Source organism: Pinus tabuliformis, chromosome X, assembly GCF_031772625.1.
Source record: "Pinus tabuliformis cultivar Carrire ecotype Pingquan chromosome X, CPIR1, whole genome shotgun sequence".
In the NCBI taxonomy this organism is placed as follows: domain Eukaryota; kingdom Viridiplantae; phylum Streptophyta; class Pinopsida; order Pinales; family Pinaceae; genus Pinus; species Pinus tabuliformis.
Window position 1 is genome coordinate 498,910,612 of NC_142308.1, and position 21,248 is coordinate 498,931,859.

At 40.2% G+C, this 21,248-nt stretch overlaps 1 protein-coding gene across 1 annotated transcript; it reads left to right on the top strand.

Moving 5' to 3' along the window:
- The first annotated feature begins 15,283 nt into the window (after positions 1-15,283).
- LOC149140864 (heterogeneous nuclear ribonucleoprotein 1-like) lies at positions 15,284-20,371 on the top strand. The gene is made up of 3 exons (XM_089449814.1): positions 15,284-15,654; positions 15,761-16,073; positions 18,915-20,371. Exons 2-3 carry the CDS (start codon positions 15,852-15,854, stop codon positions 19,878-19,880), a joined length of 1,188 nt encoding a protein of 395 aa, XP_089305940.1. The 5' UTR covers positions 15,284-15,654; positions 15,761-15,851; the 3' UTR covers positions 19,881-20,371.
- Positions 20,372-21,248: the final 877 nt, after the last annotated feature.

Below are 21,248 nucleotides of genomic sequence, written 5' to 3' on the forward strand. Positions count from 1 at the left end.
GAATCTAGCTTATTGATTGTAGTGCTTCAAGGCACTTCATCGGATAGTAGGGTGCACTCTCTAATTTGGTAGAGATGGAAACAATCGTGGGATTATACTTGGAGCCGATGCCACCTATCCTGGAAAGGGTGTAGGGAATGTTACCCCTTAATTGAATGAGGGTAACTCGATTCATTTACAGAATCTCTTTTATGTACCTGATCGCAAGAAGAACCTGGTGTCCATTTTGGCAATGGAAGTCAAAGGTTACAGGGTGGCACTCATTGATGGAAAGGTACATGTTTGAAAATAGAATTTTCAAAGATGTTTTTGAGTTCAGGGTTGTTTCAAGTTGCAAGATGGTCCATTGGGGATCATGTCAATTGACATATCACATCTATAACACGGGAGGTCTACATATGGGGCCCTACCTGATGTGAGTCAGATGATGATAGGGATGCCTGAATTCAAGAAGAGCATGAAGGTACATGTCTGAGATGTACCGAAGGAAAATCTTATAAGGGGACCATTCCCCTCATGCAGCAGGTCCATAGGTTTGGAAAAACCCGAGGAGTTTGAGATTCATGATCAGGAATCTCATGTATACAGGTGGAAGAAAGCCCTCTATGGCTTGAAGCAAAACACTCCGAGCGTAGTATGAGAGGATTGATAGTTGTTTGATGAAGTTGAGATACACTAGGAGTGAAACCGATCCAAAACATTACCCGAAGGTTGTGGATGATAGACCTCTCATACCGGCAACTTATTAGGACGACCTATTTCTGACAGGTGCAGACCCTCTCATTTGCAGAAGTAAGAGGGAGTTGGATTTCGGATGTGGAATGATAAACTGCAATTCTGTGACTACCTCGAGGATCTTAACTTTCAGAAGTTATATGGTAGTGATGTCAGACCAGATTTGGGAAATGCCTCTGAGTTTCATAAACTCATTTGCGTTGATGTTCTTGGTGAAATTTCGTCCGGACATATGTTTTGCAGTTAGCATGGTGAGCTCATATTTGGTTGAGCCTCACTGGATTGGTGCAAAGAATCTTCTGAGATATCTTCGGGGCACAATCTCTCATGGATTGAGATACACTGCCGGAAATATGAAACTGCATGATTATTCGAATGCTCACTGGGCAGGCAGTGTGGAGGATCACTAGAGCACTTCTTAGTGCTGGTTATCTTTGGATTTTGCTTTGATATCATGGATGAGCAGGAAGCAGAAGTCAGTTGCTATAAGCACCGCCAAGACCGAATACATAGCTACGAGTATGATCTCGTGTGGAGCTGCCTAGTTGCAGAAGCTCTTAAGTGAGTTGTTTGTACACATGATGAATACCACTGTGATTCTCTGTGACAACCAGAGGGGGGATTCGATTATTGAGGAGTATCGTATTCAATGATTGCTCCAACAGATAGACATCAGATACTGCCTTATCTGGGATATGGTAAGTCGATGAGTGAGGAGGCTCCATCGCATTAAGATTGATGTACAAGTCGCAAACATTTTGTCAAAGCCCCGGGGAAAGGTCAAATCTGTGACTTTCCCGAACGACTTGGAGTCGTTGAGTGACCTTCTTATAAGAGTCCTGCATGTTGCATGCATTGAGCTCTGGGAGCTCTAAGGGGCTTGGGGTACTTACTAGAGCAACATACGACCACAGGGCGACTCACCCTCCCCTGGTGGTGTGCTATGTTCAAGATGATAGGTTCAACCTTCCCCTATGATACCCCGTGGCAATTGTGGAACAGGATGATTAGTTCTCCTGTGGGCTGGGATGATTGGTTCTCCCGTGGCAACTGTGGAACAGGATGATTAGTTCTCCTGTGGGCCAGAATGATTAGTTCTCCCATGGCAATTGTGAAACAGGATGATTAGTTCTCCTGTGGGCCGGGATGATTAGTTCTCCCATGACGACTGTGGGGCAGGATGATTAGTTATCCCGTGGCGGCTGTGGGGCAGGATGATTTGTTCTCCTGTGGACAGGATGATTAGTTCTCCTGTCGAGGCATCCTACCCATGCAGTCTGGGACTCATGGGAAGTACCTCTCATCTGATCAATGAGCAGGGAAATGGGGTTAGGGACCATAGTAGTACTATCGATGGACGCATTGATGTATCTACTGTACTCCCTATGCTAGGATGACCTCCATTGATCTGGGATCAGTATGAGTGGTTTGAGACACTCTCTTGTGATATTGATATGGGATCAATAAAACTGACTTCGGGTCAGTAAGAGTGATGTGACACACTCTCTTCAGATGAAACTGACTTCGGGTCAGTAGAGAATGGTATGAGACATTCTCGATCAATTCTTCTTCTTCATGGTTCAGCAGAGCAAAGGAAAGCAGAGTAGAGCAGAGCAGAGCTTAGCAGAGTAGAGCAGTGTAGGGCACTGATGGTAGAGATAGTACAGTCAGACATATGGATCAGCGGATGGAGTTCTCCCTAGTTGAGAGGGAGTCGAGCCCCCTAAAGGGTCCTTGTCAGTCGAGTCACTAACGTATTCATTTTACTTATTGGGTGGCCCCTATCAAATAAGTAACTAAAAAAGTCACTAAGTCCGTGTCCGCTTTATGGAGTCCTATTATGTCCCCGTTCTGTATGCTTTCTGCATGAGATCCACTTTTTCAAGTCCGTATGAGGTCCTCTTCTCCCGAATAAGTTCTGCGGGACGAAAGATAGCACGAGTAATAGACTTATACAGACCATCCCTGTTGTGCGTCCCTCCTCTAATTACTCGGTCATGCAATACGTGTTAAAATTGGCAACTAGGGCCAAACTCCATGTGGGTCATCTTATTAATGGAAGCTGATATTTTTCTTCGACCTCTCTCATCGAGAGGTGTAGTATTGATCTAAAGATCATCCGATTCCGATAAGTATTCATGGAGATATGAATTTATTTGTGTTATGGGACAATTCGTCAAGGTCAACCAGCAACCAAATAAACCCCACTTGTGCTCAACATTTTAAAATAAATAGAGGTGGCCTTCAAGTCATTTTAACACACTTGGGATCTCTTCCTCTCTACTTGTATTTGGGTTTTAGTAGGAGGATAGATCCTAAGGGATAACACTGCCCTAATCTAGATGGCAGAAGCCGAAACTGCTGAAATTGTCGGGAATAGTTGGGAGCTGCCGGAACTGCTGGAACCGCCGGAATTGTCGGAATTGCTGGAATTGTCGGGAACTGTCGGGAACTGCTGGAACTGCCGGGAATAGCCAGAATTGTTGGAACTGCCAGAACTGCCGGAACTGTCGGGAACAACCAGAATAGTTGGAATTGCCGGAACTGCTGGAATAGCCGAAATAGCTGGAATTGTCGGGAACTGCTGGAACTACCGGGAATAGCCAGAATTTCCAGAACTGTCGAAATTGCCGGGAATAGCCGGGAACTGCCAGAACTGCTGGGAATTGTCGGAACTGCAAGAATTACCGGGAACTGCCAGAATTGCCGGAATTGCCAGAATTGTCGGTAACTGCCGGAATTGCCGGAACAACCAGAACTGTCGGAACTACCGGGAATTGATAGAACTGCCAAGAACTGCCAGAAATTCCATAATTGCCAGAATTGTCGGAACTGCTGGAACTACCGGGAACTGTCGAAACTGTCGGGAATTACTGGAATTGTTAGAATTACAAGAACTGCTGGGAATAGTCGGAATTGCCGAAACTGACGAAACTGTCGAGGACTGTTGGAACTGCCAGGAACTGCCAAAATTGCCAGAGCATTTGTCTCCGAAGGAGAGCAGCATGCAAGGGACAACTAACTAACATCGGGGCAGTTGTATGGTACTTAGCAGCAAATACACCAACATGCAATGTTACAGCTAGCATGCAACAGTAAGCATGCTAAGGACAACAAGCATGCTAGGGACAACAAGCAAGCAAGATGCAGCCAACACATAGGTCAGTATGGTAACATGGTGCAACAATGGCACATAATGCAATACAGTGATGGGTACAGTCATCATTAATGAAGCATGATGAGATGCAGCAGAGTGATGATGGGTGCAGCATGGTGCAACATGGTGAGGTGCGGCATGATGATGAAATGCAACACAATGATAGGTGAAGGAGTCACCTTGGAGAATCAGTTGAAGCAACATGTATTCAACTGATCCCATGTATCATCTTCTTAGAGATGATCTATGCTCTTATCTAGATAAGTCAAAGTGTTGACTTCTGTTGTAAACGTACTATCTCTCTCTCTCTCTGCTAAACTATTGAAGAACATGTAAGAAGAATTGATCAAGGGTTTCCCCACAATGGGGTTTGTCCCTGGCTAGCGCCACATATTGTGTCCTCTTGTCTTGGCTTGTCTTCTGCGATTTATGTTTATGTTCTATCTGTAGTTTACTTTAATGTTGATGTGATTGCTAATCTGGAAAAGGTATTGAGCTAATTGTGAAAATTGAAATAAATTGCTCTAAGCATAGAACATACCTAAAATTAACAATACCATGAGTGTATGAATACCATGGGTGGATGCCACTTACAATACCATGGGTAATTTCCATGGGTAGATGAATACTGTGGGTGGATGGGTGGATGAATACCATGGGTGGGTGCCATTTTCCATTCGGATCATTCCTCCTTCCTTAAGAAGTAATGGTCCCCATTGCGTGAAGTTCCCTCATGAGAAGACTTTGTTGAATATGAAGAGTCACTGAAGAGAATGGTTTTGTGTGGTTAACCCATAACCGTGATGAACGGAGATTCAAGGATAAAGATACCCTGTAATGCTTGTGACCAACTGTGATATTGTTAGCGTGTGGCCTAACAAATGAACTTCGATGAAGTGTGGGTTTGTGGATGACCCATAACCATGACAAACGAAGATTTGAGGATAGAGATACCTTGTAATTATTGTAACCAATTGTGATACTAACAGTGTGCGGCCTAGTAAAAGGACTTCAATGACAAGGATTTTGTGCGGTTGACCCATAACCATGATGTTGACTGTTGATGAAGTAGCAAGTGCCTACATAACCTGGGTGGGAGGGCACATCTCCAAGGAACCCAAGACGGATGTTGATGATGTGAAGCAGGTGCCTACTAATGTGGGGTGGGAGGACATGTCTCTAAAGGGAACCCACTCTGAATGCTGCTCCATATTTAAAACGGGAATAACTTGGTCAATATAACTCAGAATAATTATTATAACCTGTGTTGTGATTGAAATCCCTATCTGGACACTCTGGAAACTCATATTCGCGCTGCAACTATCTCGTCGTCATAACAGTTCTGAAAAATAACTAATTTTAAATTAACAATATCTCCATCATCCGAACTCTGATTCAACTGTTGTTGTTGTTTTATTTATTTATTTATTTAATTTGGGTATTTTTCACAAGGAATCCAAATCCGAAATTTGTTTTTGTTATTTTTGCACCAAAATGTTTAGATCAAACTCGTCGCCCAAAAAAATCCTGCAAAATAAAAAATAAAAAAAATTCTTCCCGTTGTGGAGGTCGTAGCACTTGAATGAAGTTTGTTGAAGATTACTACAAATTTTTGACACTGAAATATGTGTCAAATGCTCATTCCCATGGAAATGTAACCTAGCTTTGATACCACTTGTTGGGAATCTGGATTTAAACAGGAACACAACAAATTACAGATATAACCACAAATACAGAGATGCGGCAGAAATAACACTTCATTTCATTAATATCAAATATTGAAATATGCTTACAAACAGAATGGAAATAAGACTAGCTCGGGCGATGGTAGCTTATCTCTGAGAAGAGATGTGGCGGCTACATGCCTATGAGCTGTGTTACAATGAGGCTTGAAGGCCTATTTATTACTGAGAAACAATGAAAAATCCTAATCATCCAAAAACCTAACCCTAGGAGATGAAACACCAAACTATGGGCCCCGTTGGGGTAAGTTGGTACATCAATTTTCTGTGGTCGTAACTTTGGCATATGATCTTCGTTTGACGCACACGTACCTCGTTAGAAAGATCTATCCAAGGATTACAACTACTGACAAAAAATATGAAGACAAAAACTCATTTTCGTCGTTGGTGGTTTTCCCAAATAACGTCGTTTAGGGCCTCAAAACGGCTCTGGAATTTTAGGACCCGAAAAACCACTAAAAATAATAAATTTTGCTACAATTAAGGAAACTGAAAAACTAAAAGAAACAATGGTGGGTGTCCAAGTGGAATAGGAGGGTGGCCACCAATATCCACCTGGATCATTCCTCCCCCCTTAGGAAGCAATGGTCCCCATTGCGTTGAGTTCCTCCATGAGATGAGGAAACTTCTGGTGAACTTGGTCCCTAGTGAGCCACTTTCCTTAGTGAAGGAGTTGGCTCGCTTTGACAACTCGATATAGTTGGATCCTTTGCTGTCGAATGTTTTTGATCTTTGTGTTCGTGATCTGATCAATTGTGGCTTGTTCCATGCAGTCTGGGTTTAACTCTATTGGTGTGAGTTGTTATGCAATGTCGGATGTGTCCAACAATGGTGGAACATAGGGTCAAAGGTGGTCCACATTGAACACTGGGTGCAGACCAAGGAAAGGTGAAATACTGAGCTCGAAGGAATTGTCCCCTACTGCCTTTGTGATGGTGTATGACCCATATCGAAGCGGGGGAAGCTTGAAGGGGGCCCAACGAGGCACTTCTTCTGCAAATGTAGCCAAACTTTGTCGCCCACCTGGAACTTGTGTGGCACCCAATGTTGATCATGTCACTGCTTGTACTTAGAATTGGCTCTATCCAAGATGTCATGGACCTCTTGGTGGATGTGCTGAATGGGTTCAATGAAGTTGTTTCCCCTGTTGGATTCGGATTAGACATGAGCCGAATCTTCCTGAGTAGCTGCAAATGGTATGACCACATCAATGGGACATAGTGGCTAGAATCTCAAGCCCACCTGAAAAGGGTTGCGGGCAGTCGGTTGTGGAGAGCCTGATTATAACTGTGTTGGACATAAGGGAGGCTCTCATCCCATGTGCGTGGATGATTTGAGTTATACATGCGCAGAATGTGTACGATCATCCTGTTGACGACCTTTGTCTGACCAAAAGTTTGGGGATGGAAGGTTGCGGACTTAGTGAGCTTGGTGTCCAACATCGACCAGAGACTGGACCAAAATGTACCGAGGAACCTGTTGTCCTGATATGAGATGATAGATTGTGGGATACCAAAGTGTACCCACACTCATTCAAATAAGAGTTTAGCAGTGGCTTCTACTATGATATTTTTCTTGCAGGCTACCATAATGGCCATCTTCGAGAATGTGTCGACGACCACAAAAACACAGATGTTGCCATGCTTAGTAATCCATGGAGATGGATTCCCAAGGTCGATTAGGGGTAGGCAACAAAGTATAGAGGCCTTGCTTCTTGATGGTCAGTTTGGAAATGACGTAGGCAGTGCAGGATTTGATGTATTTACTGACATCTTGTCGAGATTCAGCCAGTAGAAATACTTTTGCAGTACTTCCATTGTTTTCTCGACCCCGAAATGTCTAGTGACATGAATGTAGTGCACTTCTCATATCATCTTGGCACGCTCGCTTGAAGGAACAAAAAGGTGTCCTAGGTGGCATAACAGTGCATCCTGGAGGTGAAAATCTCGCACTTGTTGACCCTCCAAGAGCGTCTGGTATGTGTGGTTGAATTTTGGGTCACTTTTGTAGAGAAGTGGCCAACCAAAAGTCTCGTGCCCACAAGAGTTGAGCACGGTGGTTAACGCCATGATTAGGGGTCAGCTGAGGCAATTTGCAACATTATTGGTGTTGCCCTTCTTGTACTTGATATTTAAATGGAATTGTTGCAGGTATGTGGACCACTTATGATGGCGATCATTCTGCAACTTCCCTTGTGTTTGTATAAACTACAGGGGTTGGCGGTTAATGTGGATGATCATTTCCTTCCCCAAAATATAATGCTTCCATTGTCGACATGCTTGCACAATCGAATACATCTCTTTGTCATAAGGTGGATATTTCCATTGTGTCTGAAAGTGTCTCATTGTGATATGCCATTGGATGCCCTGTTGAGTAAGGACTACCCCAATAGCATAGTTAGAGACATTTGTCTCAATCTCAAATGGTTGTTGCAAGTTTGGTAATGTGAGCACTGGTGCAGAGTAGAGACAATGTTTCAACTCTGTCAACGCTTTTTGTTGAGATCCAGACCAAAATAATTTTGGTTTTTCTCCTCCCTTAGTGACTTGACTCAAGGACCAAGTGATATGAGAGAACCCCAACATGAACCTGCAGTAGAAATTGACAAGACCCAAAAATCTGCAGAGCTCTATCAGAGTGGTTGGGGTTGGCCAATCCTGAATGACTTGGATCTTGGCTGGATCCACATGCACCCCCCGTTCATCAATAATGTATCCCGGATACTAAACTTGGGTGATGATAAAAGTGCATTTTTTTCAAATTGGCACAAAGCTTGTGTTGCTGCAGTGTTTGGAGAACTTGTCAGATGTGGTGGAGGTGCTCTTCCCAACTCTAGCTAAAGATCGGGATGTCATCCAAGTATACCACTACAAATGAGTTGGTGAATGGCTGCAAGATGTCAACCATCAGCCTCGTGAAGGTTGCAAGAACATTTTTCAACCCGAAAGGAATAACTAGCCATTCGAAAAGGCCCTCCTTGGCTTTGATGGTAGTCTTCCACACATTAGAGGGTTCGATTGGTACCTGGTGATATTCAAACTTCAAGTCGATCTTGATGAAATATTTTGCCCCCTTGAGTTGGTCCCAAAGGTCATCAATCTGTGGGATCAGGTAACTATTCTGGACAATGATCTTGTTCAACACCCGATAGTCAATACAGAGTCTCCAATTCCCATCCTTCTTCTGTACCAAAACAATTGGGCTCCCATAGGGCGATGAACTTGGTCGAATGTGACCTTTCTGTAGCAGTTCCTGAATCTGTCTCTTGATTTCGTCGTTCTACAGAACAAAACGCCGATAGATGGGTCTATTGGACAACGATGTACCTGGGGTCAAATAGATGGAGTGCTTGACCTGACAATGCAGAGGCACCCCTACATGAGAGGTGAATATGTCCTCGTATTTCTCCACGACCTTGTCCATATGTTGTTGTAGTGTGAGGGGCTATGTCTGGAGGTCGTGGCCACTGTCTTCTTCTTTCCCTTAGGGCGTATCATTAGGAAAACAAATTTCTCAGTTTTGGAAATGAGCTTACTACATTGTTTTGCAGTAATCAAAGAGATGGAGGTAGGTGGTGCTACCTCCGGTATCCTATACAACTTATTTCCCAAGGTAACAATAACAACGTGAGGCCTTGACTCATACACAACATGTCACTTCCACAAGTATGGTTGGCCTAATAATACATCACAAACATCAAGAGGAGCAACATCACATAATACCTCACCCATGAAGGGCTTGATGCTGTGTGGAAGACGACATTGTTGGCTGACATGAAGGTCCCATCCTTGGTGAAGCCACCCAATGGTGTACGGTTGTGGGTGTGTTGTGGTCAGTAAGCCTAGCCGCTTCATGACCTCTACTGAAATGAGGTTCTTTTGGTTCCCTCTGTCAACACTAAACTGTAGCGGGGAACACTTTACTCACATCTAAGAGTGGAAGAGGTGCTCCTCCTCCTCTGGATCTTCAGGTTCCTCCTTCTAGATCTTTGTGGTGGCAATAGTGGTGTTGGGTTCCGCATCGATAATCTGCTTCCCTTTGTCATTCCCCTTATCGGGTTCTAACTAATAGTTAAAACATGCATCTCATTTAGAAGCCTTCATCTTGACCACTAGTGACTGCTTGGCCCGACACTCACTTGTGTTGTGAGTGGAGCTCTTATGGAACTCACACCACTTTCCTGTGTCTTTCTTCAGCTTCGCATTGTTGTTCTTTGGTTGCAGCTTTGGTGGGTTGTCCTGGGCTGCCCCACCTTGGCTTTGTCCTTTGTTATGCGGTTTTGGGGCATCTTTCCCTTGCTTCGGATTCTTAGATCCAAAGTCTCGCTTTTTCTGTTTAAGCTTATGCTCGATCTTGAAGCGTATCGGTATGTTGTGCCGAGCAAGGAGATGTCCAGGAACTCCATCTCATCCTGGATGTACCTATGTAGGTAGCTGCGATACTTGAGGACCAAATGTTTCTCAAAATCCTTGATACCCAACTTCATGCGAAGGGTATGAAAAACATTAGTAAAATCTGGCATGTCTTGCTCCCTTCCCTGCCGCAGCGTGGTCCACTTTATGCATTAATCCTCATAGCTCCCGACAGGGTAGTACTGCTCTTTGATGGCATCCCGAAATGAATTCCAAGTTGGTGCGACTAAAAATAGTGAGGGTGTACTTTCATCCTTTGGCTCACAGTAGGTTTCCCACCAGTCCTTGATGTGGGGGGCAGATTTGAGAAGAGCAAAAGTAATATTTTCCCGACTGGAAAATTCATGAACAAAAAAATATCCTTCTAGCAGATTTAACAATTTACCTATGGCGTCTCCACCTATTTGGCCCTCAAATGTGGGAATGTCAAAGTTTACTTGTACCTTAAAAGGAGTGGCGCCTCTAGAGTCACTGCTGGATGTGGATGCGCTTCCAGTGGGCAATCGTTGAAGGATTTGAGCAAAGTTATCCATCATCACGTTCCTTTGTTTCTCGAGGGCATCCTTGAGCAATATTTTGATAGGATCTCCTGCTCCCTCGTCTTTCTTTTCTTCCCCCATGGGTGGTCGTCAGGGTTTGCCAGGGCGATCTTGTAAAGGTTCAACCAGATCGAGCCCTAACTCCTTATACCTCGACCTCGTTGGGGACATGCAAAGAAAAACATAGAAAGAGCAGACCGCTCTGATACAACTGATCCCACTGATCCCACTGATCCCACTAATCTAGATTTAAATAGGAACACAACAAATTACAAATATAATCACAAATACAGAGATGCGACAGAAATAAAACTTCATTTCATTAATATTAAATACTGAAATATGCTTACAAACATAATGGAAATAAGACTAGCTCGGACGATGGTAGCTTATCTCTGAGAAGAGATGTGGTGGCTATGTGTCTCTGAACTGTGTTACAATGAGGCTTGAAGGCCTATTTATTATTGAGAAACAATGGAAAACCCTAAACATAAAAAAATCTAACCCTAGGAGTTGAAATGCCAAACTATGGGCCTCGTTGGGGTAAGTTGGTACAACAACTTCTCAGGGTCGTAACTTTGGCATATGATCTCCGTTTGACGCACAAGGTACCTCATTAGAAAGATGTATCCGAGTATTACAACTATTAAAAGCAAATATCTGAGGATTACAACTCATAATGGCCGTCAGTTTGTTTCCCAAAAAACGTCGTTTAGGGCCTCAAAACGGCTCCGGAAGTTCAGGACCCAAAAAACTACCAAAAATAGTAAACTGTGCTACAATTAAGGAAATTGAAAAACAAAAAGAAACAATGGTGACCGCCCAAGTGGAATAGGCGGGTGGCCGCCAATATCCACTTGGATCACATGAATTCCCTTTAAATACGAGCTATTCATCCTAGGAATTACATAAGAGATTAGGGGCTTGGAGAGCTACATATTTGGCTAAGTTGTGGCTAAGAGATAGCTTGTGAGCTGAGAGAGTTGAGGATACTTGTGCGAAATTGTTCTAGTGAGAACAAGCTTTGTATCTTCACTCATATTTCTTATATATGAAATAGAAATAACATGGTTTTGATTAGTGGCTTTCCCTAGATACATCTTGTGTTATGTGCCATTTATTTATCTTCTTCTTGTTCATATTGTTTTCATCGATCTATTGGCTTCCATTGGTTGAAAGTAGAAGTAGATTCTTGTTCTGTGCTTTAGTACATTGCATGAGCTTGTGAATCTACAGGATTTTCTACAACATGTGAGGAGGAAAATGAAGGAAAATAATGGGAAATGAAGAAAATAAAGGCCTCATCCATAAAAAGGCTTCTAAGGATTAGTACACAGACGTTTGTCACTTCAGTTTTGGAGCTCTCTCATTATTCTATCTCTCTCATACTCTTAGACACTTAGAGTTTTATTGGAGCACTCTTGGAGTTTTGGAGCAAGGAGACAAAGGAAGAGCAGAAAAGTGCAAGAGGACATCAGGATTAACATCTACAACGAGTTTTGCTTGCAGGTACTGAGTTGCATGTATGTTTTCCTCACTAGTTTTGGCATGAATGACATATGCATGCGGTTTGTTGGTCATGATCTGTCATTAGCATGGAGGATGACCGAGATTGACATTGGATTTGCCTAACCTTGCCATTTCTTGGATAGCCATGGTGATTGTGGATTTACTTCCTTGTTTTTGTTTTAGGATGGTTCTCATGTTTCCTTAGCTTGGGTTGAGTTACTAGTTCTTGGAGCCTTGGTTGGACAAATGCTCTGGAGCCTTGTATCAACTTGGGTTGAGTTACTATTCCTCGAGTCTTGGTTGGAAAAATGCTCTGGAGCCCTTGGTGGGTTGAGTTACTAGTTTTGGAGCCCTGGTTGGAAAAACGCTCTGGAGCCCGGTATCAGTTGTGGGTTGAGTTACTAGTCCTGGAGCCTTGGTTGGAACAAACACTATGGAGACCTGGAAGGCTTGGATAGAGATCGATATGATGATGTTTTTGTGATGTCTGACCGTGAGGTGGAATCACTATTTGATGGGTTGAGGTGTTTGGCCTCTGGAAGCCCTGGATGGTTTTGGATTGATGTGTTCTATGAGATCCCACATTCATGCTTGGAATATGGCACGAGGGTGAATGATTGAAGAGAGATTTGGCTTAGCCATTCTATGGTTGGGTGGAACATGGAAGTCCCATCTCAGGTTTGGATTTTGCATCATTCATATGAGGTTATTTCTCCTTGTATTTCTATGAGTATTATACTGGTTTACATGTGGATTATATGGGTGTGATATCCTTGGCATTTCTATTGCTATTATGTTGGTTATGTATATGTTTTATGACAATAGCTATGTACGACTCTCATCATGTTTTTACTTGTAAAAGAATCAACAATGTATCTATGACCTAATGGATGAAATGACAGCTAATGTGTTGAGGCATTAATTCCTCTTAGTGATTCTCAGCTAAGTATGAGACCCCTATGCTCATATATGTTATTTACACATGTAGATTACATATTCGTGATATGTTTGACGAAACGACTGTCATGGCTAGTAGGGGTCCTATCAAGGTCTTATTCAAGTAATTGCATTTTTACTGTCATTTCCCTGTTATCTTACTGTTTTGAAGGTGTCATTCAATTATGGGTAGTGACTTGGGCTCTGGGCCTGAAAAAGTGGCTCAAATCCTGGGGACGTTGGCACAACACTTAACAAAATAGTCCCTGGACGCTGACATGCCTTATCATGAGAGCATCCAGAGCCTCCTAGACACTGGCAGGCCAATAACATGGGAGCGTCTAGGGCCAAGTGGTCCAAAATCTCATTGGGACCCAGGGGTTGGTTGGCAGAAAGGTTGGGATAGTTCTTGAGGCTCCTAACGTTGATGTTGAAGGTCTGTATGGTGTGTTTCTGTCGGTTCTACTTCTTTAACGTGACTTAGGAGGTAAAATCATATCATAATGACCTCTCGTCGCATGTTTATCCCGGTTGGCCGGTTACTTAGGTAGATGTGGGAAGAGAGTATTACATAAAACTTGCCTATTTTTTTGAAATGGAATAAAAAAGAACTACGAAGCTTACAAAAAATAAATAATGTTATGATTAAAAAAAGACTAAAACTAATAAAAGTTTATGGAAACTATTAATTTATTTATATTTTTGAATAGTTTTATTGGCTTGAGAGTTGTCCTACTACTAGTAACACTCAATACAATTAAAAAAGAAAATAAAAAGAAGCAAAAACTTACTCTATTAAATAAATATTTATATTATTATTAAAGGGTATACATTCATATTTCAAATTTAAATATATTTACTTAGGATAGTTTATTGTTTATTGGTTTGCTAGTTGTCAGTGCTTAATTTTTTCTTTTAATTTATTGAATGGTTTTATTTATTTTATCTTTTTAAATAGTTTCATTCACGTGTGAGTTGTGGGTACTATTAATGGCACCCAATTATTATTAAAAGAAAAAAAACCAAAAAAATTAGTAATACCAAAAAAAGATTATTTACTTTATCTTTATTAGAACATATATATTTGAATTTCCTTTTCTTTTTTCTTTATAATATATATTCTATGTCTTGATGAGTCTTGATGATGAACCACAATTACGAATTAATAATGAAATTCTTTTAAATGTGATCTATTGAAAATATATATATATATATATATATATATATTTTTTTTTTTTTTTCAGAAATTATAAATAAAAAAAATTTCAATTTTTTTTTTAAATACTTTTATCTATAATAATTTATTGTTTATTATCTAATTTATAAGTAATATCACACTATAAAATATTTTTTTCGCTTTCAAAATAAATAAAAATTTATAAAAACTATTAATTATTTTATAATTTTCACTTTGAGAGTTGTTAATATTAAATTTATTTTATCTTTCAAAATGGTTTGTTTTTTTTATTTTTTATTTTGATTTTGTTTTTGTTTTTTTTTTCCAAGGGGGCGAGGCTCACTAAAGAAGTTACACATTGTCAAATACATCTGTATGTAGTACATACATCACTGGCCATGGCCATGACCCAAATACACTGTAGGGCAGCCTCCGCAGGACTCGATACGGGAGGTGTGTAAACCGACCGCCCCGACCATTATAACATGCACTCACGTGCAGATCTTTCAAAATGGTTTTATTGACTAGCGGGGTGTCATTTTACTAATAACACTCCATTTTTATAATTAAAAAAACTATTCTATTAAATATTTATATTTTTACAAAATACACATTTATATTAGAACTTTTAAATAAATTTGCATGTGATAATTTATTGATTATTATTTAATTTTAAAGATAATATCATAACTTAATTTTTTTTAAAAGTAAATTAAAAATAATAAAAGTTTATAAAAATTATTAAATCATTTTATCTTTTGGAATGGTTTTATTGTTTTATTTTATTTTTTAATTCATGGTATGGTTTTGTTGTTTTGTTTTATTTATTTTTCATGGTTTGATTTGAAATGGACCTTCATAAATGAAACTCACTCCAGTAAAAAAAGACCTATAAATCCAGGCAAGGTTCCACCAATTTTAGGGACCCAATTTTCCGAAAAATGAGGAGGAAGTTTTCCGATTAAGCTACTTCAAATTCCATTAATTCACCTCATAAACCCTACTCGCATTCCATGGGAACAACTTTTAGCCCCTTTAATGAGTCGGTGAGGCCATTAATGACAGCAAGGGCAGTTTTCTTTTTAAGGGATTTTAGGGAAGGCGTGTTCTTCTCAACGCTCGGGCTTGGGAAACTTATTTATATACGAGTCCCATGAGAGAGAGGTAGTATAGCACCCGTCCGATCAGATGGCAGTAAATTGAGTCCTGATCGTTGGATCTGGTGGAGACCTGTAGAAATTTTTTATTATAAGTAAGTCGGAGGGATGATCTCAGGTTTTCTCTGGGTTCTGTGATGTGTTTGTTTGTTGCCTCTGTCAAAGAGTCGCAATATAGCAAGCAGCAAAGGAACCCTTTTTGAGAAGGTGGGCGGAGGGGGCTTTGGGTGATTTTGCCAGATCTGGCGGCCCATCTCCTTTTTTTGGTTACCCGACCGCATCTCATGTAGGTGCGCCGCTCTGTTCTCGAATCTTTGGATATACCTTCTCACATATACATATTCTTTTTCTTCTTCTTTAGATTCAACCCTAATATGGGTTCCTTGCCCTGAGCAGTGTATATTTTAGAGGGTTTAAGAAGGGTTTTTATCCTCGAAGAAGGCAGTTTCGGGAGCGAAGCTTTTTTATTTTTATTTTGAAAGGAGCAATGGATTCTGATCATGGCAAGATTTTTATCGGAGGAATATCATGGGACACCTCTGAAGAGAGGCTCAAGGATTATTTCGGTCAATACGGCCAGGTGGTAGATGTTGTCATTATGAAAGACAGGACTACTGGTCGAGCAAGAGGCTTCGGCTTTGTGGTCTTTGGAGACCCTTCTGTTGCAGATCGAGTTATTCAGGAGAAGCACACTATTGACGGCAGAACAGTAAGTATATTGACCCTTCTTAACCCCTTGTTCTTTAGGCACAGTTAAATAATTGCATATTTGGGTATCATCCCATATTCCAATTTGTTTCATTAGGTTTTCTGTTTGAAATGAGCTGTTTTAACCCTTTTTATACCATTGGAAATCGCGTTAGTCTCAGCCCCCTCAGTCAAGCGTCACATTTTGCTTTCAGGTCTGTACTATTTGTACAGTCCATGTGTTCAGTATCTATGAATTCATGATCATGCTTAGGCAATGCTGCTTGATGACCATTGTGCGATTGTGCCTTTAATCTTTCGTTTCTGTGTTTTTTGGTTTTTGCTCATTTTCTAATGAGCTGAGGATTTGTGTTTATTTCATTTTCTCCTCCCCACAAGACCAGAGCCCTTCCGTATGCTTGTAGGAACTACATAGCCAAGACACTGAACCAGGTTTTGTAACTCAGTATTGGAAATCTCACATTAACAAAATCTGAATAATGAATAGTTTTCTGAGTATGCTGATCAACTCAACATCTCAAGCATGAAGCTTTCCAAGACGGTGAGCTTCCAAACCTAAATAGTTGAGCACCGCCGTTTTCTATAGTTTGTGTGTTCCAAAGATGTAAATTTGAAGTTGCCTAGATTTTCCAAATGCCTCGACTTGCATGTTCTAAAATTATCTTGGATTTTAAAATATTAACGTTGATGTATAATCTGTAGGATTGGGAGAAGTTTTTACTCTTCTATTCCGGTCTGTCCTAATTTGAAAATTTTCCTTGCAAATATCCCTGGTCTTGATTTATTTCTTAGTTCTTGGTTCTGGGACACACTGATTTGTTGGCAGGGGCCTATATTTTATAATCCTATTGTCAAACAATTATTATTATTTTCATGATAATATTTTGGAAATTCCATTGAAGTAGTCACTCAAATTCTAGGGTTATCTATATATTAGTTGGAACACTTTCTACTCTCCATATGTACGAAAATATCAATAATGAATAGCTTGAATAGACCAAAAAAGGCCGTCAGCCAACTCGTTGAGCACAGTGATGAATGTTCCTCCACCAAAAGTGTTAAGACTTCTTGCTTGAGCAAGGAGATGGTAAGTAGTGTGTAAGCAGAAGAAGTGTTTCTTTTTCTCCCAAAAAATGCTTCTCGCAAAAAATGCGCCTTCTCGACCAAGCACATTCAAGCACATTCACATAAAAACACAATACACTGGGAATTGTCGCAGTGGCCTCCCACTAAGTAGTCAACCGACTTCTGTTAACATTATCACCAACACTTACATTACTAAAAACACCTAGCAACACTTGACAATATTGTTATCAAAACATTGTACTAGAAAATAAATAAAATTTCCTTTAAACCATGTAGATTTTCATAAATTAAGTGTAGTTTCACAAAATTTTAGTTTTTGGAAGCTTTTCATAATGAGCTTTGCCAAATTGTTGATTTCCATTATTCACAATGGCTTCCCACTAAGAAGTCAACTGACTTTATCTCACAACACTTATATGTGACATTACTAACATCACCTACCTCACAATGCCTGACATTATAGTTATCAAAACATTGTACTGGAAAATAACTAATTTTTTCTTTCAAAAGATGTAGGTTCTCATAAAGTAAGTGTAGTTTTGCAAAATTCAAGTTTTGGAATCTCTTAATAATGAGGACTAGTTGTTTTCACTGATTCTTTTGAGGTTCCTCAAAGTACTTATTACATTCTTCTTTAGACTCCAAATTGCTCAAGTCTTGATAATTTCAATACCTCAATACACTGATTCCAGAAATTTGAGAGGACTAGTTGTTTGTCGCTGAGATGCATTTGAGGTTCCTCCAAGTACTCATTCCATTCTTCTTGAGTCTTCAAATTGCATTCGTTGAGTTTACAAGGTCCTCATAATTTCAATACCTCAATGCTGATATTCCCAGAAAATTTTGAGGTTTTTAGTTGTTTGTCTTTGTGCTTTCCAAAATTGTATCTTATAATTAAAGCTTGCCACAGTAATCACTTAAAGTATATTGGCATCAATAAACTACACTTAGGTTTTGACTATCAATTTTTGTATACCAAATTCCTCAAATATACAATTTTCTTGAATCTCCTTCAATGTAGATGTTTAAATTCATTATAGTAGTACCTTCCTAGGACTTTCTGTTTTTGAATTATTGGATCTCCCAGATGTGATGGGTTTCCATAAGTATCATGAGGTCCCAAAGATTTCAAATTTGCTATTTGTATTCTTATCCTCAGAAGATAGTCATTGTATTTAGATGATTGCTTGCTTCAAGTGCTTCATATCTCTAGTATGGTTATCTCTAGTGAGTTTTGAGTCTTGAGAATACATCAATAGTAAGAACAATGTTAGTCCTTAAATGACTATTTTTTCCCCAGGCTTATTCCCCATCAGTTAGAAGCAACTCAAAAGTGTGCAACCTACAACATTTAGTTGTTCAAAATGCCTGTACTTACTGTGTCTAGACTCTAAGATGGCTATGCATGTTGACCCTTAAAAATGTTGTTCAATTTCTCTAATTATGTGTAGTAAACATCTTCCATCAGTTTCTGGTTCAAGTGATGAAGGGTGGTGTGGGTGTTTCCTATGCGAATGTTTGCTTCGTGTTCATTCTTTAACTGTAGTTACTGTCTATATCACTATGTACATTGGCCTTGAAAAAATTGTTTGATTTCTCAATCATGTGTTATATACATCTTACAATCAGTTTTTTGAATTGTTGAAGGGCGGTGTGGGTGCTTCCTCTTTCAATGTTTGCTTGTTGTTGCCTCTTTGATTGCAAGAGGTTTGCATGGTTAGTTTTTTCCTTGCTTAAGTAGTATAGTTGTGCGTAGGTTGAAGCTAAAAGGGTTGTACCAAGGGATGAACAACAAAATGTTCAGAGGAATAGCAATATGGCAGGACCTAGGACTAAGAAGATTTTTGTTGGTGGGTTAGCACCCACTGTTACTGAGGATGACTTCAGAAAGTATTTTGAGCAGTTTGGTAATATAACAGATGTAGTTGTAATGTATGATCACACTACACAAAGGCATCGTGGTTTTGGGTTTATTACTTATGATTCGGAGGATGCAGTGGACAAAGTTCTTCAGCAGACATTTCACCAGCTCAAGGAAAAGACTGTGGAGGTGAAGCGGGCCATTCCCAAGGACATGTCTCCAGGAAATACAAGAGGTTCTGCAGGACGTGGAGCTAGTTTTGGTGCACCATATATGCAAAGCTATGGACCAACTCCTGTTGGGGCTTATGGAACACGCCCGCCTATTGCAGGTACGGGATATCCTCCATATGCTGCAGCACCTGGCTATGGACCTACGGGGTATGGAAGTACAGCAGGGTATGGGACAAGTATGAATGGTGGATATGGTGCAACACCTGTATATGCAGCAGCTGCAGGCTATGCAGGAGGTGCAGCAGGATCTTATGGAGCTGGATTTAGCAATGCTCCTGGTAGCACTACGTATGGTAGTGGAACTGCTGGTTATGCTGCTACTCCTGTACCTGCTCCCTATGGAAATGCTCCTGTTGCCAGAACTGGCTGGGGAGCCACTGCTGGCTCCCCAGGATATGCAGCAGCAGGAGCAGGTTCTTGGGGTTCAGCAGCTCCTTCAGGACAGCCTGCTGGAGCTGCTCCTGGTTATGGATATGCAAGTAGTGATGCTGGCTATGGCAGCAGAGGTGACAGTGGTTACATGCAAGCAAGCAGTGGTTATGGGCCTCCTTCTGGCGGAGCTAATGCAGGAGGCTATCCAGGAGGATATGGTGATACACATGGTAATGCTGGTTATGGAAACTCATAGAAACTACCCATATTTGAATAGTGCTGTAGTGCCATGGGCATGGAAAGAGAAGACTGGTACAATTGTAATGCTGTCTTTATTGATGGATCTAGTTATTTGTAATTGCAGTATATTTATTTTCTCCAAATTACTATGAAAAGGAGATTATTTGAACTACTATTACTCTCTTGTATCTTTCTCTTAAAAATGTTTTTGTAGTGCCAGCTAATATCTTTGCAGGTGATAGCTTCAAGAAAAGAGTTTGCAGGCATTGGCATAAGCCATTTTATGTGGCTCTGCTTTTGCAACCATGTTGTACGAAATCTTAGGTTAGATTTCAGGAGACTAGTTAGCTCAGTAGGGATTCACACCTCACTGATGTGGGTTTTGGCACTTCTAAGAATACCTTGAAGTTTCCTATTTTTGAAGGGTTGTTGTAGGCATTTAAGTTTCACAAATTATTGTAAACAAAAATCTTTTATGTTAATTTCTGATTGATGTTGAGCTGTTCACTTTGCATTACTCTTTTATGACCACGCATTGGTCTCAGGTTATCTCTCCACTTTTCTGTAAATGCCAAATCAATCTTTGCAAACAGTGTATGGAATATGTATTGTTTAGGACGATGCATGATTTTTAGGTCTATATATGTTATTATTTTAGTCAATTTTGTTCATTCTTCTGGGGCAGGGACAGGGGAGGGCATAGCTGAAGCCAAGCTGATAATAGTTTTCTGTAGGTCTGTTCAGATTAGTCTAAAAAGTGTGTAAATGTAAAATAATTAGTTTTTATTTATATTTGTATGTATGTACTTGATTGCATTGAATTTCTGGAATGTCATGAACTGACTCTTTGGAATTTTCTACTCTGGACAAATTAATGCAGCTTATGCACATTTGCTGTTGGGATTGCTACATGTGGATTTTTATATATGATATTGTTATATATATATATATTTTTTTAACGTAAAGTGGATTGTGATTTATGGTAAATACTAGGTTTTAACATTTTTACTGGTAAATTTTAATTTTAGACACTTTTTGGGGAAATCAAAGATCGATTTTTGTTTGTGGTTGGTATCATCTTCTAGTTTTGAAAACAAAATTGGCAGACATAATTATGTTTCCAAAAAGTAAAAATCCCCAAAGCAGCAGATCCTGCAGTAGCAATCAACATACTTGCATATATCACAACATACGAAACAATTATTAAGATGATATGTTTCTTTGTGTGTCTGTCAAGTTCTGTCAATCCTGATTTGTTGCTTTCCTAGTGCTATCAGAATGATATCATTGTCTGGTATCCGAATGATATTACTGTTTACATACCTTCTAACCTTTATAGTCCAGAGGATCATTGGGTAGTTTTAACGTGCAAAATACAGTGAAG